We start from the raw sequence: 23831 nt of genomic DNA, 5'->3' as shown, positions 1-23831 counted from the left end.
TTTTTATACAAGACAGAATAACAGGGTGATCCTATAACATATATGTTAAATACGGTCCAGAAACGTCTCACATTGGTAATTACATTAGGAGCCGGGCACGGTGAGTCTTTTGTATGTTGCGCCTAAATGGCGGATGGAGAACCGCCAAAATGACGAGCACCAAAAAACATTTTTGAACAGAGCAGAAATATCTTTTGTTTCATATTTAAGCATTGAAATATGTGTCTGTCTTGAGTTGTGTAATTATTTATTAACCATACTTTTTTATTAGTCGTGTATTATTTTGTCATACAACTAGGATAGTTCTTTACCCATCAATATGACAGAAAATGTAAAAATGTTGTTTGACATTATTAAAGGTTTTTATACCAAACATAATGTCAAATAAAATTAGACGGTGTAGTATAATAATTCTGTATAATTTAAGTGATACATGTGTACATATACCGATCATAACGTCAAAAAAAAAACTGCAAAATTTGGCTGAGGTGTAAAACGGAAAAGCCAGAAGTGCTACCAAATGCAGGGCCGTTCGGGAGCCGAAGGAGCCGCCTCTTATTGCTGAGCTGAGCTCAATGATCCGACTCACGAAGAAGAGACGGAATTCCCGCAACAACACTTCGTCTCCGTCGGCGTCGCTACATGTGTGACGTGTATCTTATCAAACAACTAGAAAACAGAGGAAAACGCGTGACTCAATATGAGGACAAACAAAGGAAATATATTTTAACAATTATTAGGACGTTTAATTCTGCCCCGAGATAGATAGATAGATAGATAGATAGATAGATAGATAGACAGACAGACAGACAGACAGACAGACAGACAGACAGACAGACAGACAGACAGACAGACAGACAGACAGATAGATAGATAGATAGATAGATAGATAGATAGATAGATAGATAGACAGATAGATAGATAGATAGATAGATAGATAGATAGATAGACAGATAGATAGATAGACAGATAGATAGATAGATAGATAGATAGATAGACAGATAGATAGATAGATAGATAGATAGATAGATAGACAGATAGATAGATAGATAGATAGATAGATAGACAGACAGATAGATAGATAGATAGACAGATAGATAGATAGATAGATAGATAGATAGATAGACAGATAGATAGATAGATAGATAGATAGACAGACAGACAGATAGATAGACAGATAGATAGATAGATAGATAGATAGACAGATAGATAGATAGACAGATAGATAGATACTTTTTTTTTTTAATATGAATGTATGTAAATAATTGACTCTACATTTCCTAACTTTTTAATGCGCAGTGATGCGCTATGACTCACCCTCCATTTGAATGCGGGTGGAGTCTTAACGTCGACCCCGCGTCCCGCGTCCGTTCGGCCCCGTTTTGCGGTTCGAGCGTGGCCCGCACGCGGACGCGCGCCTCCTTCCCCAAACGTCCGCGTTGCCGCGGCGACGGCCCCGGGCGCGGCAGCCGATTGGTCGGGGCATTGTGACGTCGCGGCCCGGGAGTTCCCTCCCCGCCGGGTGTATCCGGGGGCGGCGGGGGGCGGCGGCGTCAGTTTGCCGCGGAGGGCGCTGCGACGCGGCCAACCTGCTCCGCCGGTCAGAGCGCGGCGTTGACGGGCGCGTCCCAGAGGGTGGTCCCGCGTCGCTGGCGAGCGGAGGGGAGCTCTCCCCCCTGAAGTGAGAGAGGAAGGGACGCTCGCCGCGCCGCGCCCGACGCGACATGTGAGTGGAACGAACGCGGACCTCGCTCGGCGGCTTCTCTCGCGTTCGCCCTTCCCCTCTGATCTCATTGGATTATTTTATCCCTTTAACTCCTGGGGAAAAAAAACAAACAAACTTTTACAAGTGGAGTCCCCAGTGGGGAAAAATGATCCAAGTGTATATATATATATACACATATATTTAAAGGTGTTAAAAGTGTATTTCCACCCGTCTGTGCTGATCTGTGAGTATCCTTGAAGCGCATCCTTGTGTGTATTCATTAAAAGTGCACATTAAGTGTACTAGTTGTTAAGGGGCTATAGGTCAGGTGTAACGGCACTTGTAAAAAGTGAATTCAAACATGAACTCGATGTTAATATTAACTTTAGTCAACTTGTTAAAACGGTGTTACAGTATGTTGGTGCTCAGAAGTAAATAAAAGTACGTGACAACATACATTAAATATATTTTAGCGCATCCTAAGTACAACCTCTCAGACACCAAGTGCAACTTCTGTGGTTTCAGCCTGACACAACTTAAGTCTATTCACTGTGAATACATTAACATTAACTATACGTCATATACTTTCAGATAACACGCTGAAGTAGACTTCTTTCGCTTTGGATTCTATCTTGAAGTGCTGCTGTTGTTGTTGTTGACATCATTATCCTTTATGCTCCATCTAGTAAAACTTATTTTTGTTTTACAATAACAACAAGGACAATGATTTCTGTTGCACTGAACAAAAATGCGCCATTGGATCAACTTAAAGTTTGGTAAAACTTTTGGGGGTTGTCACTTTAAAATGGGAAAATTAAGGTATACATTTTAAGTTGAAAAAAATATATAGGTTTGACAGGCTGAAGCATTTTTTAAAGTTAATCCAGTGACTCCAATACAATGATTGAGCCAGAGAATCATCATACAACTCATAATACAATAAGTGTTTGGTGTTTTTTTTCATTGGACTAAAATTTTGCTAACATTTTGGTAATTTAGTTTTTTAGTATTTTCTCAGGCCTGCATTTGTAGGACGGGTCAAACGTTAGTATGAATTTATATAGAATGTATATAGAAATGTATTTAAATTATTTTAAGTTATTAACTTGCCCTGCTTCTTAGTCCTATTTTTGCTTGTCTGTGTAATTTATCATATCATTTGTAAATATTTGCAGACTCACTGGGTGCACCAAAAGCAAATTCCAGGTATGGTGGCAGTTGACCCACATTAACTGTTTTTGGAGAAGCATTGAGACACACACACACACACACATTTCCCACGCCCTTGTTTGGAATTTAGCCAGTGGGCGATTCCTGGAGACACTGGAGTACTGAACATGTGAAACAGGTAGCCTCCCCTCGTAGATGGTACCGAGAAGTTCACATGCCCGTGACAAACTTCACACGATAAAGGCAGGGTGGCTTGAAGCAGATAAAACAAGCCGGCTCTGTATGCCCTTGCGCACGTCCCCTCCGGCTCCCATAGCGGCGTGTACGGTAAGATATGTATCGACGTGCTGTAGGTGCCTTTATCCTGTCCCCGAACTCGCTCGCCTGCAGCGAATCTCCTTGGCGGCCACGTTTGCAGGGCAACCGATCCGCCCCCGTACGTCGGGCCTGGCTGACCCTGTGCAGGAGCTCGACCACGGCACGGGGTTCCGGTGGGGGGATCAGTGACGGTGCGAGGACATACTAACAGCTCAAATGTCGGCTCCCTCCAAATGCCCTCTGGAGCCCTGAGTCCTGCCGGCGGGGCGTCTTTAAATAGATAAGCACTTTAGTTTATGCTAGCGAGGCCGAGACTCAAATCTATCTGGGCCCCGACGAGTGAGTCAGCAAAAGCAAAATCAACAGAAGTCTTGTGTCTTGGCTGCACCCTGATGTCTGAAAGGGTCACCCTGGAAAGGCCAATTGCATAATATCATAACAATCAAAAAGTGGTTGTTTTTTCCCCCAAACACATGGACGGGAAAAAAGTAAACGTGTCAGCAGGCTCGTCCAAACAACGCCCCTTATTCCCACGGTGGCATTCATTGACTGGTGTTTGTGTCTCTCTTTTCAAGGACAGCCATGTTCCCCGATGCCCTGGAAGCAGCTGGCCGGGTGGAGGGCCTGCCCCTGTCCTACCCGCACGCCGTCCCGCATTCGGGCGAGGAGGAGGAGGAGGAGGAGGATGCAGCAGCAGCGGCGGCAGTGGGGAAGGAGCGCAAGAGGATCGGCCGCTACCGTCATAGCCTGCAGCTACTGAAGCCTTTCAGGATAACGCACAAGTAAATATTTAAATGATGTCAAACCGCTAGTTTGGTGGCACGAAAACTCTCCAACAGACTGAGAGAGGGATGTTAGTTCTCCACTTAGATGGACTAGCACGCACATTTACAAACACTAATCCAAGTTAGAATACGCAGGTCAAAGAGGCCACGAGAGGTTTCTTCTGGCTGTCCAGGCACAGAGCAGGAGGCCATGATAAGATAACACAACTTATCCCCCGGCAACAGACGGCTTCACGTCTGAACGCATAGCGCCTGATAAACTGGCCGCGAAGCTGTTTTCACTGCTCCTTCAGATTTCTGTGAGGGGCATGCAAATGGCTGTTCAAACATCGTGGGCATGATTCATGTTTCGCCGCCTGGCCCGAACAGAGACGTCCTTTTCTCTCATACGTCTCCCTCCTCCACCTTCTCCCTCCCTCCCCCCTATTCCCAGGCACCAGCACCCAGTCGATAACGCTGGCCTCTTCTCCTTCATGACTCTGCAATGGCTCTCCCCGCTGGCCATGAAGACCTACAAGGCGTCCAGGCTGGGCATCGACGACGTGTGGGGACTCTCGTGCCACGAAGCCTCCGAAATCAACTACCAGAGGTGAGCTCACCGCTGCCATGAAAACATAGACTTTTCTTCAGAGAGGGGGGGGGGGGGGTTCGCGGTCTCAGGGACATTGCCAGGAGACGATGCTGCTGACCGATGCACCTCACGTTTGATTGCAATTTATTAATCTCACAACTTCAGCTCCGCTTACTTTAGGTCACCGCCATTTGAGAAGGCAACTTTGTTGGGGCCACTGGGTTTGTTATTGCTAGACCTACTGTCCATTGCTCAACCTGCACGTGAGCTTGGTAAATGTTGCAGTGCGCTCGATTTATTTAAAAAAAAAAAAGAAAAAAAAAAAGAGGGCCGCAGAAAAAAAACAACGTTATTGCAACAGGTTTGGAATAAAACACTTGCAGTGCTGATTCATTTGCGCGTCAAGTTGTTATGAGGAGTTTCTTTTTCCACCTGAACTGACTTTACAAAACACACCACAAGCCGTGTGTGTGTGTTGTGTGTGTGTGTGTGTGTGCGCGCGTGTGCGTGTGTACGCTTGCGTGCGTGCGTGCGTGCCCTTGCCAGTGCTTGAACTGTCGGGTCCACACAGTCTGCTCTCTGAGCATGTGCTGGGAACCATGTGCAGGAGTTAATTGATGGACATCGTGTCGTTATTTCCCAGGACGCAGGAGCGCTGTGACGGCACAGCGGACCTCTAAGAATAGCAGGGATTAGAGATTAGGGTGAGAGTTAGTCCCACGCTGGTCAGTGGTTATGTCATCAACCTTCCTACCTGTAACACCCCCGTGACTTGCTTGCTCACTCACTTAACTCTGGCTGTTTACGAGGCCTGGCCAGGACGTCCATTGCAGCCGAGCCGTCCCGAAAAGGGGGATTGTTGGCCCCTCCCCAGGGTTTCTTCCATCCCTGGAAGGTTTTCCTTGCCCGAGTGGAGGTTAAGACCAGGGGTTCCCATTGATTTCTATGTGAAATCTGAAGCTTGGAAAGCCCTTCGAGGCTTACTGTCATTAAGGGCTGTGTGAAAACGTGACTTGGCCAGACGAGACTTAAAGTCATTGCACGTCATTGAACACCTGTTACTTCCAATCCCAAGTGATGCCTACAACTTGAGGAAGCTTTGTGTGTTATTAGAAGACGGCCAGTGCCAGTATTGCAATATGTGACTCTAGTGTAGGGATTGAAAGGGTTGTGGAGATTGAGAGGTTGTGGGAATGACACATGATGCCTTGGGAATGCGATGGACGAAACGAGGTAGAGAAGCACAATGAGGGAGAAAATGGTGTGTGTGTGTGTGTGTGTGTACACTACTCACAAAAAGTTAGGGATATTTGGCTTTCGAGTGAATTTATGGAAAATGTTAAAAGTTCACGCTACAGTGATATTATATCATGAAAGTATGGCATTTAAGTAGAAGCATGCAATGTTGATTTCCTCATCTCAAACAATTTATTGAAACAAAAGCCAACAACAGTGGTGGGTTTACCACAACAAAAAATGTCAATGTCTCAATAACTTGTCATGTGCCCTTGAGCATCAATTACAGCTTGACAACGACTTCTCATGCTGTTCACAAGTCGACTCATTGTCTGCTGAGGCCTGGCCCCCCACTCTTCTTGAAGGGCGGCCCTCAGGTCATTGAGGTTCTGGGGTACAGAGTTATGAGCCTCTACACGGCAACTCAGCTGATCACATAGGTTTTTATGGGATTCAGGTCTGGAGAAAGTGCAGGCCACTCCATTTGAGGTGCCCCAGTCTCCAGCAGCCGTTCCCTAATGATGCCACCTCCATGAGCTGGAGCATTGTCGTCCATGAAGATGAAATGAGGCCTGTGTTGTTCATGCAGGGGCACAATGACTGGATTAATGATGTTATTCAGGTAGTATGGGCTTGTCACCGTACCATTTACAAAGTGTAGGGCAGTTCTGTATTGACTAGACACACCTGCCCACACTGTAACACCACCACCACCAAAGGCTCGTCTGTTGACAACAGTGGCTGATGCATAGCGCTCTCCTTAGTGTCTCCAACATCGTTGGCGGCCATCATTTCTGCTCAACGTGAATCGACTTTCATCAGAGAACAGCACTGAGGCCACTGGTCCCTCGTCCAGCGTAAATGCTCCCTGGTCCGTCCGTGCAAGACGATGATGCCTATGCCTGGTGTTGTGGTCAGGTACCCTTGCAGGTCGTCTAGCACGCAGACCAAGCTGATGTTAACGGTTTTGAATGGTCTGACGTGACACTTGGGTGCCTCTCACCTCCCTTAAATGTGCCTGGAGTTGAGTGGCATCATCATCCGCTTCCGCAGGGCACTGTTCACAATGAAGCGCTCATCAGTGTGGGATGTGGCCAAAGGACTTCCACTTCTATGCCTTTCTGTGACTCTTCCAGTGTCTCTGTATCTCTGTTGCAACCTGCTGATGACACTCTGTGACACTCTAAGCTCAGTGGCCACTTCCCTCTGACAACATCCTGTTTGAAGCCTCGTAATGGCGAGGTACTGTTGATCAGTTGTTAGGTGTCGTCTTGGTCTCATGATGTCAAAATGTGAACAGCATGATGAAGAGGACTGTTTAAATACCAATTCTAATTGAAACAATAAATGTATTGGTCGATTCATGGATCCAACACCTGTTGTGAATTTTCCTGTTCAGCTCCTTGTTAGAGAACAGCAAGTTGTGCAAAAAGTACTAAAACATTGAACAGTTGGACATGTGCATTCAAAAGTTTAGAGAAGGTCAAATTAAGTTCACCTGTAAAGGTTATCGTGTATTTTAGGTTCATCCTGAAACTTCACCCGAAAGCCGAATATCCCTAACTTTTTGTGAGAAGTGTATATAAAAACACGTATACAACACATATATATACTGTATATGTGTGTGTGTGTATGCATGTATGTATGTATATATATATATATATATATGTGTGTGTGTGTGTGTGTGTGTGTGTGTGTGTATATATATGTGTGTATATATATATGTATGTGTGTGTGTGTGTGTGTGTGTGTATATTTGTATGTGTGTTTATATTTATGTGTTTGTGTGTACATGTGTTTTTTTATATAAACAATATCTTATGGACGCCAACGCAATTGACTGGCCGATTGATGTCGTTGAGTTCTCCATAGATTACACATTACATATTATTTAATATTATAGGCTATGAAATTAGTGGGACTGAACATACCTTGGCAAAACAAAGTGTGCACACGCACAATAGTGTATGTACATACAATACAATTATTTGCGACCGTTTATCCTTCTCTTAAAAAAATGATGTGATTATAAAAACAGAAGTTTGAAATTCCAAGTTGGTGTTGGCTTCATTTCAGATTATTTTTATTTTTTTTACGTATATTAGGGGAACGCAGTTTCTTCAAGCCATTCTAACATGTATCCAATCCACCCTGTCTGAAAACAGGCTGTTTCCGTGGGTGGACCCACCCTCCCGAGGCCTCTAGTTCTGTGAGCCAATGGGGTTTGAGCATGGCTTCCGGATTTCGTTCTATTTAGTCCCTAAAACCTGATTCTGAACTAATTTGAGGCGAGAAATAATCACAATCCAGTTGCTGAATCTTCACTCATATAAGATCGACAAGGATTTAAAAAGGTTGTGTAGACTCTCCCCACGGTGTCCAGAGCAGCGCGGAGCTTGGCGCAGCTTGGGGCTTTTTTGTTTCATTCAATGACTGAAGCGTCAGAAAATAAATAATTGAAATACATCCACGGTTTGTTTGGAGAAACGCGGAGCAGATTGTGCGTCGCAGCCTACAGTACAGTCAACTCACCGTGGACACACACAGAAAGAAACGCACGACAAAATGTATTTTTTAAATACTTACATTTTCCTCGTCCTCAGTTCTGTCACGGACAGTTGGTATTCATTTAATTTCTCTTTCTTTTAAAAGATTTGTGCTGGTCTCTGCAGCCAACAGAGCACTTCCCATGATTTGCTCTAAGCTTCGATGCTAGCGGCTCTGGTCGCACTCCGGGTGTGGGTGGAGTTTGAGGTGGAGGTGGTTCTAATTCTAATGTGTCTCAATGCTACGTAGTACTGAGACACAAAGCTGAACGGCTCGTTTTAGGACATGTTTTCTGAAATACACAGCTCCCAAAAAACTGCCTGGGTTGTCTTATTTCACAGTTTAGTAGGCCCGTCAGAGACCCAAATGTATGTGCACGATCACTGAAAAAGCCAGTTTTGCATAATGGTTGTTTAAATATTGTGCCATCAGTAATTCTTGAATCTGTAGATGTGAAGGAAGCGTCGCGGTCTGTGTTGGTCCTGTATTGAACTGCACTCCGCTGATTGGTTGATCCTTTAAATATCGCCAGCAAGCACGTGCTGTCTTCCTCTGATCCAGACTCCACTGAGTCAGACTGGTCTCGCTCCAAGAGGTGGTTAGAGAACCCGCTCAGCTGCCAGTTGCCGCTTACGTAAGCGACGATATCGTGGGTTATCGCCGCCTAATCCCAGCGACCTTTGGGGAACACACCCCTGGATTAGCGAGGCGGGTTTCCACACTGTTGTTTGCATAGCCGGAATGGTTATGCAACGGGTATGGGAAGGGTGATGGAAACCAGAAAAGCATCCTGGGAGAGGTGACACTTGAGAGCGCTCAGCGAGGCGAACGCGCTCTTCAAACACCGTCTCTATTTGACTTGGCGTTGCGCCTCAGGTGGCCCTTTTCAAACAGTTAAGCCTCAATATTCAGTTTTTAGCTGAAGGGTTTGGGTTTATCCGGTCGTTGCCCGGGGTTCCAACCTTAATGTCTATGAGATTAAGACACACTACCCCCTGTGGTGGAAAATGACTGACTATGACGGTGCAATAATATTTTCTTGAAGGGCAAATGTCTGTTTTGATCTGTGGAGGCTTTTATTCCCGATGGTCGAAGTGATGGGAGTTCGCCCGGAAGGGGGTCGCTTCAAGTGATATCATGAGCTGTTATGAGGGTTTTCTTTAGGACCCCTGCTGGGCATTGTCTTGTGCCTCAACTGTGAACTTTACAACGACACTGTTCACTTACAGCAGAATCACCAAACCTGCATTTTTCACGTCTGACTTGTGTCGTGGATCAATTTTGGCCGACATATCACAAATAAAACACAACAAAACGGTAATCTTCCATTGCTTCCAATGCAATTCTTCCAGGGAACGCCCCTCGTGCCAAATATCTAGGAAGTCCATGGCACCAGTACCTGTTGACATCATTTGGGGAGTGCGCCGCAAATTAGAGATTTAGTTTCAGTGCCAGTGCTTTTTTCCCCGTTTTCCCGATTTGTTAATTGATCGATTTAAAGAAACTCCAAACCTGCCGTTATTTATTATCCACATCTAAAGTCTAATTTGAATCAATCAAGCCACCGGAGTAGTGTTTATTGTAATTTCTCAGCCAAGTTGCACCGTTTGATTCGAGAAGTAATTATCTGGCTAGGTGAGAGAGTAGCTGGTTTAATGTTCTTTCTATCTCTGATACGTTTTTAATAAAACCATTAAAGCCCAGATTAGATTCTGCAGCTGCTCCGATGCTGCTTTATAGACTCATTAGCGACGATGCGTTGGCCAACAAGATACTTTACCCTCTTTATGGGACATCATGCAGCAATAAGATTGCATTATTAGATCTTTAACAAGTTTGATAGTAGTTCCCACAGCCTCCTCCAACCGTGCATCATTCACACAAAAAACCCGGAGAGACTAAGATGGGACTGACCTTGACATGGAAGATATTTGAATTGTGTTGCATCAGCACTGCAGGATCCTAATATCATGTATCTGCTCCATCAGCCCGTTGGCAGCCTTCATTTATTTCAAAATCCCCTCCTGGTGCGAGGGCTGCTTTGTTTTGTCCCCCATGGCTTTTCGGTCTTTCTTTTATCCTCCCTTCCCTTTGGACTCGGAAAAATACTCTGATTAATCAATATTTCTTCTTCCCTCGCTGTTTTTTTTTTTTGTTTTGTTTTGTTTTTTTTGTTATACAACACATCGTTTGATCTGTCTCATTTTATAATTTAATATATTAAACAACAATAAATATATTGTTGTTTTCCGAAATGCTAATATCCCTGTGCAGTCATTTAGTTCTCTGACTGCGCTTGGCACAGCCTTTTAAATTTGAAAGAAAAGACCGGGGTAAGAAAATGACCAATTGTTAATTCTTATCATTTACATTATTGACGAGGGGGGGGGAATACCAGTGCGGTGACTCGTCCATTATTCAGTCGATTGCCTCCCTTTGTGTGTGGTTTTTCACAAAATTTCCTCTGTGCTCCTGGCCAGGCTGAAATCCCTTTGGCACGACGAGCTGAAGAGACGCGGGCGAGAGGGAGCCTCGCTGGCCAGGGTGTTCTGGAGGTTCTGTCAGACCCGCATGCTGGTGGCCATCTTCTCCCTGCTGCTCACCATGGTGGCAGGCTTCGTGGGGCCTGTGAGTAACCGCTCCTCATCGTCACCCTCCTCATCCTGCTCCGCCTCCTTCATTCTGCTGATTCGGCTAATGCGCCTTTCAGCCCCTGCCACTGGCTCGCGGTCCCAAGTCCATGTGTATTTTCAGAAAATCACTTTATCCCGTTTCACGCTGGTCTGGAAATTGAAATGAAAACATATCGGGAGATTACAAAGCCTCAGATAGTGAAACTCATATTAATACCGCAGATTAGCTGGTTCCTACCCAGTCACGCTTTGGTCCCGAAACATTACATTTTTATTTTTTTTCCCCCAGCTTTCACACATTTTGACTCCTGAGTTCCGATCTGTCCCTGACAATGGAAGAACTGAATGCGCTGATAATGCAGAACAATGCCTCCGAGAAATATGGCATTATCAACTTTAAGACGAGGGCTAATTATGTTTGGTGTTTCCCTTGCCTCAATTTCATTATTGAAGGGTTTCCATTGTTCTTTGCTCGCCTGTTTATTTATCACCGTGCTCCGTGGCCGGTGCCGGCCGGCGTCTGCACGGAAGTAAGAGCATTACAGCGGATTTAGTTGTTGCACAACGATATGTTTGTCTCACATTCCAGTGCCGTTTATTCAGCAGTTTTTGCTGATGGTGCTCTGCTCTGCATCTATACAGTAGATTCAAATATCATTCAACTGGTTTGCCCTTTTGTTCCTTTTTTTATTGCCCCTATGTCGTGTTTAATCACATTATCCTTCCTGCATTATCACTTCACCCAGTTATATCCCCTCCTTCTCAATACCGCCTTTAACGCATTGACTTCACCTTCCCCATGAATCTGTACATTTGTTATGCTTCATCTGCTCCTTTTTTTTTCTCCCAACTTTTCTCTCTCTCTCTCCCTTGCTTGCTTTCTCTCTCCCCCAGTCTCTCTATCATCTTCTCCTCTTCATTTAATCTTAATCTCATTTTATCTTGTATTTTTCCCCAATTCCCCTTCGTATTGCCAAGAATCTGCCAATACACAATTTAATATATCACAAAGCGATGTAATGTTATGAAGAGTGTTTTATGGGAATTCTACTTTCATAAATTGAGATGTCTTGAAAAACTGATCAATATGCATTGAAATACAATAAAATAAACAGACAATACCCATACGATTAAAATAACTATTTGGCCGATAGCCAATGCTGATGCTGATGTTTTGTTGAGTTCCCCTGAAAGCAGCATCACTTGCAGTTTTCCGTGTTCCCATGAACACAGCATCACTGCCTGCCTGGAGCGCTGCCGAGAGCTATGTCCACGTCTTCAAAAATCGATCTCGGATGGCGTTAATCCTCTTAGACGGATAAAATAATAATTAAAGAAAATGTTAAAATGGGTCGCCAAACATACTTTGGTAGTCGTGAATATACCTGGGGGGCCCGCCCAAGCAAGGTGTGGGAAACACTGGGTAAACATCAGCCATTGCCATCGCTTGCCGATAGGCACATGCAGTCAACAAGGTGGATATCGGCCGATAGCCACCTTGTTGACTGCATAAATCGGTGTATCTCTCGTATTAGAATATTATTACTGTATTGTGATACAGTATTAAAAGGCTGTGATACAGTGGTGGCCAAACTGGGTTTAACTAGCACAGAGCACTACTAGCACAAAATATCTTCAAATGGTTTAACACTTAATAAACCTATTTGACCAATATGATACATGAAAATCATAAATAAAGGCTTAATTTAAGGTTTTTTTTTATTTATTTTAAAATAAGTCAATGAATATTTCATGAATTAATTCTGAATAAATCTTAATTTCCTCATGTGTTTGGGGCATACCGCTGCTTTAATACAACCCAGTGAATGAAGGGTTGAACAAGAGGCAACAAAGTAGGACTTTGCTCACATGTTCATCATCCATAAGTCCATATTGATACAGTTACCTTAACAACAAATGCAATATTGGAAAAGGAGAATTCCCAAATGTGTGATTATTTTCTTAAAATTCCTCTTCTGTTGCTGGTTCCAGGCCCTCCTGGTGCGCTCCCTGCTGGAGTACTCCCAGAGCTCGGAGAGCTGGCTGCCCTACGGCCTCTCCCTGGTGGCCGGCATTTTCCTCATGGAGCTCATGCGCTCCTGGTCGCTTGCCCTCATGTGGGCCGTCAACTACCGCACGGCGGCACGGCTCCGAGGTGCCGCCCTCACCTTCGCCTTCCACAAGATCTTGCGGCTCCGCAGCACCAAGGACATCACTCCGGGAGAGGTAAAACACCATTTTACCATTCTCTTCGTTTTCATTTAGTTAAGGTGGAAATCGATCATATAGTCTGTGTTGGGTGCATTACACTAAAAGTCCCAGAATTCCATTGGAAAATGCCACTTTTATTTTCAACAGCCAGGTCTTCGCTATAAGAGTCTCTAAGCCACCTTCTTTTCTCCAAAGTTTACCTTCTTCTGGTTGATTGTTAGGGGTCCAGCCCAAAGGGTGTGATTATTATACTATTGTTTTTGTTCAATTTTCTATTATTATTCTCCTGACCATGATGTGTAACATGTCAAAGTGTCCAGCACTCAGAAACCGCTAAACCCACGGACACAAATAAAGACGATTTATATTTGGGGAAGTCCACACACGGCATGGTCCAAGTTTGATCCAGATGGGGCTATATTTGTTTGAGTAGTTATCAATAAACAATTTTTCCGGAGCCGACGTACTGGAAGTAGATGAGCGAAGATACAAGGGGTGATGGAGTGGGCCGATCATAGTCCAATAAGATATATACAGTATGTGCAGTGTGTGGTTCTGGGGAGCATTTCACATGGGATGCGGTGCACCCTGCGCTGGAATCTGGACTTAATTGGTGTGTCGGTAGTCCCAAGAAGGTCTTTTATCTTGACACTTTTCCACCACATGGTACCAGCTCAACTCGAGCAGGTGAACGAAACGCTGGGAATAAACTGGTCCCCGTGCATTGCTGCCTGCAGCTATATTTTCATTTGTTTTTGGGATGTTCTTCTGTTCCCTTTGTAAATGTTCATCCATATCGACAGTTTACTGACCACAACGAGCTACGCTGCTTTATCAAATTCACTGCTGCTGCTTCACTTCTTGCACATGCCCGATCAGTGCATACTTGGCGGGAAAGGTGGTGGACCCCGCCGCCAACAATGGAAACAGCATAGAAGTAGAGGAGCGCACATTAGCGCAAATACATTGAATGGTTTCTTAAAAAGTGCCAGCTATATGGGATTTATTTTGTAACAAAAGAATTGTACGGATTTCCACTTCATAAGGGATTCTTTGAAAAGCTTGGCCGAGACATTTTTTTTATGGCCTTATGTGACAGGGATCCAAATTAGCCAGTGCTTTTGGGACACCGCAATGAGACAGTTTATTCAGATCAAGTTTGCTTTGGCAGCCGTTTCTTCTCATAAAGGCACAAATCCTGTCACCCTGAGGACAGAAGGTCGAGCAGCTTAGTGTAAGAGACAACGAGTGAATGCGGGAATTAAAAGACGAGCGGCCTCAAAGGACCTATTCACACCTCGTATCCAGGTACATCCAGACGGCCCGAGGCAGATTACTGTCTCCTACATCCACTTATAAGGTCATTCAGGTGACTGCACACAACAATTTTCTTACAATAACAAACAGCAATAGATGGAAAATAATGCCTTTTTTTTTGCGTGAAGTCAAGCTCAGTCCCAAATCAGTCCTAATGAAGTCGTAAAAAGTTATTTTATTTTATTGAAAAAAAATGTAACCTGTGCTGTCAGCATACTGGGCATACAACACATAGTATTATGGCATTACATCTAGGACAGAGTTAGTCTGCAAGTGGAGTTCAATTTCTCAACCTGCAATGCAACTCTTTATTAATTCTTTAATCATCAAGAACTGCTTCAGTAACTCTGCACTGTGGACGACTTGTAGGATGACAAGAGCACAGTTTTTTGTTTGTTCCGCCACCAATCCCCCTTTTAGGAGAACGATCTTGCATTTAAAGGGGATGGTAGCGACTTACAATTGAATAATTGTAAGTCGCTTTGGATAAAAGCGTCTGATAAATGTAATGTAATGTAATCTTACCAGGCATGGCCAGGTGTCTTGTTATTATTGTTATTATTATTATTCCACGTCATGTGATGGGCTTAGAATGCTCAAAAACTCACAAAAATTGGCACACGTGTCAGAACTGGCTAAGAAAGTTGAGCAGTGATTGGCGTGGCCAGTGGGCTCCATAGCGCCCCCAAACACAATGCAGGTTTGACAGAGTTGATTAAGTCCAGGAAGATTGGAGCAGCAATTCAGCATGTGGTCCCTTCCTGTCATTTTGTGTGTGTGTGTGTGTGTGTGTGTGTGTGTGTGTGTGTGTGTGTGTGTGTGTGTGTGTGTGTGTGTGTGTGTGTGTGTGTGTGTGTGTGTGTGTGTGTGTGTGTGTGTGTGTGTGTGTGTGTGTGTGTGTGTGTGTGTGATGTATCTGCCGGTAAGTGCCTGGGAGTTATCCCAATTAGTGCTGCTGTATGAGGTCAGAAATAAATCGTAGCGCTTCCAAGCAGTGGGAAAAGGCCCTGAGGGCACCCCTGAGTCCCGCAGCCGTATAGACACGGCTGCAGGAAAGGCCTGAGCCCCCCGCCCTGTAGGCACAGAAGACCCCGCAGCCCGTGGAGCAACACCCACACATGGCCCCGAGGAGCACAAACCAGTCCCGGAGAGTGCAAGGAGACCCTGCACCCCTGAGGCGCACACATACAACCCACCCCCACGTGCAGGTACAAGACGCAGGCGCAGAACCCAGCAGCAGATGCCAGGCACGGACCACAGGCCCAGAGCCAGGCCCTGCAAAAGACGAGGGCCCGCCATACCGCAACTAACTAACTAATACCAGACGCCCCACCCTGCCACAAGCACCCATTAGTTGGGAGTCAAGTTAAATTGAGTCGTAAGTCTTGAAGCTGCAGTCTTCACCTCTAGTGCTGTGTGATTTTTGTGAATGGATTCTCAAAGCATCTTCGATCATATCAGCCGAGCTGCCTTTCAATGCACTTTAAGCTGGGAACAGGGTCAAAGAGTCTCTTGTTAAGGCTCAATGGTTGTTCTACTTCCTGTCTTCCCTTCCAGCTGATCAACATCTGCTCCAGTGATGGCCAGCGGCTGTATGAGGCCGTGTCGGTAGGCTGCCTGCTGGCCGGGGGACCTCTGGTGGGCATCCTGGGTCTGTCCTACACCACCTACTTCCTGGGACCCACCGCTCTGCTGGGGTCCGCTATCTTCATCGTCTTCTACCCCGCAATGGTATGATGCGTCCAGGGACCTCGGGGGTACAGTCTGAGAAAGATAGAATACAATGGTCATTTTTGAGGGTTTTGGCCTAATGGAAGGAACTGAACTAAAGGAGGATGTGGAACAGGCTCAGTCGGGAACAGCACAGGGTTGGACACATTATTTAGTTGAGAGAGACTCCAGCTCACCAACTCAACATGGAAATTTAAGGTGTGGATTACACAAGACTCATCAAGCAAGTTGTTCAACCACAACGAGTGGAGATAGAAAGAAACTTTTTTATTCAAAGGTAATTGTTCTATACACCTATCGCAGAAGTGTTTATATAGGTTAAGCTGCCAGTACTGCATTGAAAAACAAACCGGCCATTTTATGTCCCAAGCAGTCCAACATTTGTATGATTTTAGTTGGATTTGTGTTTTTTATTTATTTTGGCACATCGCTAAAGCTCGAATGCTCTTTGTGAGAAATGCAAATCTTGCTTAGTTACTGCACGGTCACATAATCCGTGCAATTTATAAACCTGTGAGTCACGTCGTCCCATTTTAGACAGAACACAGAACACATCTTAGGGGGATCCATCCCATGTTATTATTTATATTAAATTGCATTCCTCCACAGTTTGACTCTCAGGAACCACGGCAACTGGTGGCTGGGGTCCCTCTGGCTGGTCCCTGCGAAACAAAACAGCCGACGTGCATTTGTCTGCTTTCATTTCCCCTCCCACGGCTTAAACTCCCCCTGTCATCGTTCCCAAAACAGATGCTCGCCTCACGTCTGACGGCGTATTTTCGTAAGAAGTGCGTGACGGTGACGGACCAGCGTGTGAGGCTGATGAACGAGATCCTGGGCTGCATAAAGTTCATCAAGATGTACTGCTGGGAAGACGCCTTCGCCCAGAACATCCACAGTGAGTGGCAACCACATTGACTCAGCAAGTGTCGAAACGCGAAGGCAGGCTTCCTGTTTTTGTTCAGAACCCGTCAAGGGCGTCTGTGTTTAGCACCACGCCGTATATTTCTGCTTTCTCAGGCTCCCCTGACTTAAGGGTCGCTTTAATTGGGCAGCGTATTAGCCACTAAATTCTCAATTTATTACCTGAAATTAGACTTATCCCCAGAGTGGACCGGCAACATACCCCTGACCTTAAAATGTGTTTTCATTAGCTTCTCCTGGTTAAGCCTCCATGCACGTCAGCCATTATTATCAAGACCCGTTTGAATCCCTCGGCGTGGGGGTTAATTGCCGAGAAATTAAGGGTGGGCGCTCGGTTTCCTTTTTGGCATTTCGAGGGCGCTACTTAGCGGCGAATCGGAGGCAGCGGTTTTTCCTCTCTTCTCCGTGCACCGCGGATAAGGATAAATTTCCCACCGCCCTCCTGCATTTGGTTGATGAATAATTGGGTGGCACCGCTCAGGCTGTCCGGCGAGTCCGAGAACGTCTTCTCTCCTCAAAATGTCTCCTCTACAATGACTCACTGCAGTGACTTGCAGCCGACTGGTTCCAAGAGACGTTTTTGTTCCGTGCTTATGCAATCAGGAATGCACTTCATATACAAACTGACCGTTTTAAAAGCCCTGGGCTGCAGGTGTGCGTTTCGTGAACTGTTCAAAACAACCGGCATGGGTACATGGAATGAGGGGTAATTGGGGTAAAAAAAAATAATAATAAATTGCAGACCTGACGTGCCAACGAGATGGGGCATGTTTTAAAGTAGTCTCTTTTTAACACCATGTATGGATACGGAGCCTCCTGCTTCTGCCGCGCGTCTATTTCTGTCTCCTCCTGTATTGTTGTTGCGGTCGATGGCTGCACGGAGGGAGTTGGCAAATCACTTGACTTGAGACACTGTCGAGGGGGTATTTTGGTATTTTGAGATCTGCTGGTCCTGTCTCCTGTTAACACCCCTCCACCCACCCGTACCTCCAAAGTCACCACCACCTCTCTCTGTCACTTACCGCCTCCTCACGTTCCATTGCATGCTCCTTTCTTTGTTTCCTCATTCTCTCATGCTCTCTCTCTCGCTCCCTCTCATATACCATACACCAAAATGAGCGGGTTTATCCAGGTTTTTTTAACCCAGGAAAACCGCAAAGGTGATTGACGCCTTTCCCACTGCCAGGAGAAATGCATTTTTATTTATTTATTTTTTTCTGGGAAAAGGAAACGGGGCGTGTCATGGTTCTAGTGTGGTTGGGAACAAAACAGTAGAGGACACAGCAACTTAAACAAACAACGCCAAAAACTGTAAAACTGTAAAACTTGGACAAAAAGTATTTTGAGCCGTTCAAAAGAATGGGATCGTTCGTGAACGACCCAACACTACAGTAGAAGCAGCGTGGAGTGTCTGTGCCGGTGCGCGGCCGGTCCTTTGGCGGTTCAGAGACCGGCTGGGGGCGATGCTGGAGTGGCTCAAGCATGGGGGTTCTCAGCTGAAGTCCCCACTGAGCAGAAACTCAAAACATTTCATGGTCCCCCATACGGCAAAAAGGTCAATAACTTCTGATTCTAAATCAAGAATCATTTATTACTCGTCTCACAGATGCACTACACTCAACACACGCTTGCAGGGAGACATACGCAGCCAGCACTCGCTGGAGAAATTCAGCCTCTGCATTTCTCCCATCCCAGCCATCCTTCCTCCAGGGGCAGCCAGCCTTCACTATGGGACAGGACAGGAAAGTGTGGGGGTTCCTTTTTTATGTTGGAGGAGACCCATGTGAGCACTGGGAAAACATGCAAACTCCACACAGAAAGGCCCCCAATCGGGAGATAACCCACCAGAGCCCAGCGCCAACAGCGCCCCAGGCGGGAATAAAAGCCAGGACCTTCTTGCTGTGAGGCAGCAGTGGATATGAAATGATGGAATGATACACGGATATTCCTGTCTATTAACACAACAAGATCCGGAGCTTTAACATTGCATCGCGCCGGTAAAGGGGCCAAAATGAGCGGGTCGACCCGGGTGCCCTGTTCACATCAAAGCCGATCAGAGCCGGAGCCAAAAGAAACTTGTGTCTACTGCAGGGTCATTTGACCCGGGAGTGAAACCCGAGTTTTTCCTTTCCCACTGATGACAAATGCCGGATGTTAGTGTGTGTTACTGGGTTCTTGTCGTGGTGGGAAAGGGGTATTACTCATTAAAGAGCTTGATAAAGCTTAAAAGCTCTTTGCTGTGTTATGTCTGTCGCTAAAGCAAATATTTGCTTCCGTGAACAAACTTGCCCTGCATTTTATTTCTGCCTCTTCTATCTTCTCTTTCCCCCTCCCTTCCTCTCTCCCTTAATTTTTGTTTACTTGGTGAACATTGAAATGATTTGTTAGTTCTCCACTTTTACTCATTGCTATGTCATTGGTATTATTATTAGTTTATATTATTTACTTAGTTATTTATATCTTAATTATTTTGTTGTCTTTGTAAATTAAAATATAGTTTACTCTTATTTGGTATTGTTTTGCTTGGCTTTGTTTTAATATTTGTTTCATTTTAAGTTTGTCTATATAGTTTTAACAACAAATAAATGCAAATAAATGTGAGTTTTCAAATAAAAAAAATCAATCCCTCTCGCTCTCTCGCTGTCTCTCTAGCGGTGCGGCTGGAGGAGAAGGGGATCCTGGAGAAGGCCGGGGTGGTGCAGAGCCTGACGGTTGGTGTGGCTCCCATCGTGGTGGTGATCGCCAGTGTGTGCACCTTCACCTTGCACATGGCGATGGGCTACGACCTCACGGCCGCCGAGGTAATGTTTCTTTATACGCAAACAAGGAAGGACGGAAGAGTGTCAAAATTAGTGACAGAGCCTGTACTAGTAGTCTTAATAGTACTTCAGTTTAAAGTTTCCATTATAGCATGATTGCTGGATTGCTGGAGTTTAAATAAGCTGTGTTTGTTCTTATTATTTTGTTTCATTTTTATTCTTATTATTAGGGGTCCAGCTGGCGGAACAAATGTTATTGTTCGTAATATTTTCCTCTGAATTTTTCGGGCTGAGAACTATCTGGAACAGAACAACGGCAGAAGCTACAAACATGGTTGAGGTGTCGTTAGAACCGGGACGTCTCAAAAATCTTGTGGTTCAACCTTCGTCCAAATCGATTGACATACAGAGCAGAAATTTGGGAGAAACCGACAAAATCTGACCTAAAGTTGCCAAAAGTCCATGCGCTTCATGTGAGCTGCGTAGTATAGTGGTCGCTCTGTAGTGGTTACAAAGTGCGTGTGTGTAGGTGTCTGTGTATCGTCTTACCTGCTTGACATTGGCAGGCCTTTTCGTGTGACATTTTATCTCTTTTGCTCTTTTTGTAAATGAAGGCATTCAGATGGCATCTAGCCCCGTCCCGTATTAGATGCCATGTTGTGTCCCTCCATACTTTGCGGGATTCGAGGAAGTCATAAGTTGCAAATTGAAGGAGGCCATGATGCGTTTCATGTATCCAGAATGCATCGGAAAACTAGGACCTAGAAAAGTATAACTAATCACACAAAGTCGCCACGGCGTCATTACGTCACTCCATCACTCCGTCATCATTTCCCGACACAGCACCGAACGGTCACTGAGAGTCACTGAGAGTGAAGCTCTATTTCCACGGACAACACAGTGAGTTATAGCAATGGGAAGTTCTGGTTTACAGGCAAACGTGAACTGTTGTTTCAAAGTCGTTTGATCTACTCGTGCGTTTTACAAAACATGTGACACGAACAGCCAATAGTACAGAGCAGACAAACAACCATGTGACACCAACAGCCAATAGTACAGAGCAGACAAACAACCATGTGACACAAACAGCCAATAGTACAGAGCAGACAAACAACCATGTGACACAAACAGCCAATAGTACAGAGCAGACAAACAACCATGTGACACAAACAGCCAATAGTACAGAGCAGACAAACAACCATGTGACACGAACAGCCAATAGTACAGAGCAGACCAACAACCATGTGACACAAACAGCCAATAGTACAGAGCAGACAAACAACCATGTGACACGAACAGCCAATAGTACAGAGCAGACAAACAACCATGTGACACCAACAGCCAATAGTACAGAGCAGACAAACAACCATGTGACACCAACAGCCAATAGTACAGAGCAGACAAACAACCATGTGACACAAACAGCCAATAGTACAGAGCAGACAAACAACCATGTGACACAAACAGCCAGTCGTATAGCAGGAGCGCCGGTGTTTCCCTCGGCTCTCTCCCCCGCCGCTGCACTCTCCGGAGCTGACGCAGCGGGTCTTCGTCAAACGCCAATTTGAACTCGCCCTCCTCCCCCCCTAAGTATGGCGCGGCCCCCATACCCGCAAAAGGAGAGCGATTAAAGTAAGATCCCATGATTTTCAGTGAGGTCTGGTCTGACACAGCAGGAGAGAGCCCCTCGGTCCGCTCCAAACGTTCCCGCATATAATCACAGAGCGCAGATTCAGGAACCTCGGAAACCTGTAATATGTACCTAACATGACTAAAATGGACCATGTGTATTGCTGCCTGCAGCTATATTTATTATTATTATTATTATTTTATTTTATTTATTATTTTATATACATGCACAGTTCCAAAAATAGAATATGAACTACCTCTAACTTTTCTTTCAGTGTGAACATTAGTGAACTTAGTTTTGGGTTTAGAACCAGAGCATTTTTTACACATACAGGTGAAGAAGTCACTGCACTGATACCTGCTGCTGGTATCTGCTGGAATCTCCTGTGTATTTCTAAAAATCTCCGATGTAAAATCATTCCTATAAGTTTGAGGAAATAAAAAGTCATTAGAAGTCCTTGTATGCCACCCTGTTCTAAATCATACGTGCTTCACATTCATTTTTTTATTTAATGCCCAGAACATATAAAGAAATATATATATTCTCTCGGTCCCTTCTCTGTGTCTTCAGGCTTTCACTGTGGTTGCAGTTTTCAATTCCATGACCTTCGCCCTCAAGGTAACTCCTCTGGCGGTGAGGTCGCTGTCAGAGGGCAGCGTGGCCGTCCAAAGGTTCCAGGTGAGGAGGAATATGGACGACAGCCATTTTACTATTTGATATGATGATATGGAAACTGTTATCCATACCAGGGGAATTTGTTGAGCCCTATACTAAACTACTGTGAGAGAAATATTCGATAATTTGAGAATTCAAGAGCAATCATTCAAGAGAAGGATTAATTGAGGAATCGTCGTGACCCTTTGTCTTTGTTTCATCTGTTGAAAAGGGCCCTTCAAGACCAATTATTTGAGACCAATGATTTAAAATGAATAATGTCTGTTGTGCAAAACATCTAGTAAAATGTAAAAAGCAGGAAACAATGGAGGCAAAATTTAAGAAAAATATTTACATACGCTACCATATACAGTGGTACCTCGACTTACGGCTGCATCTACTTACGACTAATCCAAGATACCGGTAGCAATAGTCGCGAAAGTTTGTATCAACTTGTGACCGACTGCTCCAAGATACAAGCGTGGAAATTTGCAGTTGGCGCGTAGGCGGCCAGTCAGTCAGCAGTCAGTCAGCAGTCAGTCAGCGGGCCACCTACATGGTGTGTGCACGTAGTTCGTGGCTTATCGATATTTTTTTCATATTTACTGTGTTTGTTCTGTGTATTTTGTTTATTTTAACCCTTCATGATTTCATAATTTATATGGGAAAAATTGCTTCGACATGCGACTGTTTTAACATAAGACCGTTCTTATAGAACCAATTACAGTCCTAAGTCGAGGTACCACTGTAATAAACAGTAAAAAACAGTATGTACTAGTGTACAACGGGCAAGCAGCATATTTGAAGAGGTAGAGTGTGCAAATAGTAAGGATAAATAAATAAATACAGGAATATTGAATATTAACAGTCAAGTGAATTAAGAGCTAAATAAGCGAGCCCACTTCCAGGCCGAAAAGAGAATACTTGACAACACACTTGGTTTACATTTCCCTACAGCAATTAATTAACCATTAGTCCATTTTAAACCTTGTTGGGCAGCGGCTCTTCATGATGGAGGACCGCGAGGTGGTAATGGTGAAGATGGAGGATCCCAGCAACGCAGTGGAGTTTCGCGAGGCCACGCTAGCGTGGGAGAAGGCCTGCTCCCCCCCGCCGCCCAAACCTCCTCCGGCTCCCGAGAAAAGGCACTTCAAGCGAGGCGGCATGAAGAGCGTGCTGCGCAGGGAGAAGCTCAGCCTCTACATCATCGCTGAGGAGCACAAGGCGAACCCAGAGGCACGCAACGGCCAGAGCCTCCTCACCAACATGGAGCAGGACAGTCCCCAGAGCACCATCTCCTCCATCCAGAGCATCCGCCCGCCGCTGCACAAGACCCTGCACCGCATTGACCTGCGCGTCAAGAAGGTACGGACAACACACATACACACACACACAAAATTTAGTAGACATCACAGGGTCTGAAGCTAACTTTTAGAAGTGTCAGAGAATTAAGGCGTGTCAATACTAAAAGAGATATCAGAAAAGGGGAAACATTAAAAATATGAATACAAATTATTGTTATTAGTTATTTATACTCATTATTTACTTATTCATATCTAAAATAATATTATAATGTATTATAATTTGTTATTATGATATATTTGCTAATGATAGTAAAGATAATAATAACAATAATAATA

At 44.9% G+C, this 23831-nt stretch overlaps 1 protein-coding gene across 1 annotated transcript in view; it reads left to right on the top strand.

Moving 5' to 3' along the window:
- Nucleotides 1-1484: 1484 nt before the first annotated feature.
- LOC307235973 (ATP-binding cassette sub-family C member 5) overlaps nucleotides 1485-23831 on the top strand; it is a 36802-nt gene continuing 14455 nt past the window's right edge. The window contains exons 1-10 of the mRNA XM_080008233.1: nucleotides 1485-1726; nucleotides 3769-3975; nucleotides 4412-4567; nucleotides 10813-10960; nucleotides 12958-13191; nucleotides 16051-16224; nucleotides 16975-17122; nucleotides 19801-19949; nucleotides 22108-22215; nucleotides 23191-23556. Of these exons, the coding sequence (XP_079864359.1) occupies nucleotides 1725-1726; nucleotides 3769-3975; nucleotides 4412-4567; nucleotides 10813-10960; nucleotides 12958-13191; nucleotides 16051-16224; nucleotides 16975-17122; nucleotides 19801-19949; nucleotides 22108-22215; nucleotides 23191-23556 (1692 nt within the window). The 5' untranslated portion in view covers nucleotides 1485-1724. The remainder of the gene's footprint in view (nucleotides 1727-3768; nucleotides 3976-4411; nucleotides 4568-10812; nucleotides 10961-12957; nucleotides 13192-16050; nucleotides 16225-16974; nucleotides 17123-19800; nucleotides 19950-22107; nucleotides 22216-23190; nucleotides 23557-23831) is intronic.

This window comes from Zeus faber (genome assembly GCF_960531495.2).
Source record: "Zeus faber genome assembly, chromosome: 10".
Lineage (NCBI taxonomy): Eukaryota > Metazoa > Chordata > Actinopteri > Zeiformes > Zeidae > Zeus > Zeus faber.
This window is presented reverse-complemented; position numbering and strand designations above follow the sequence as displayed.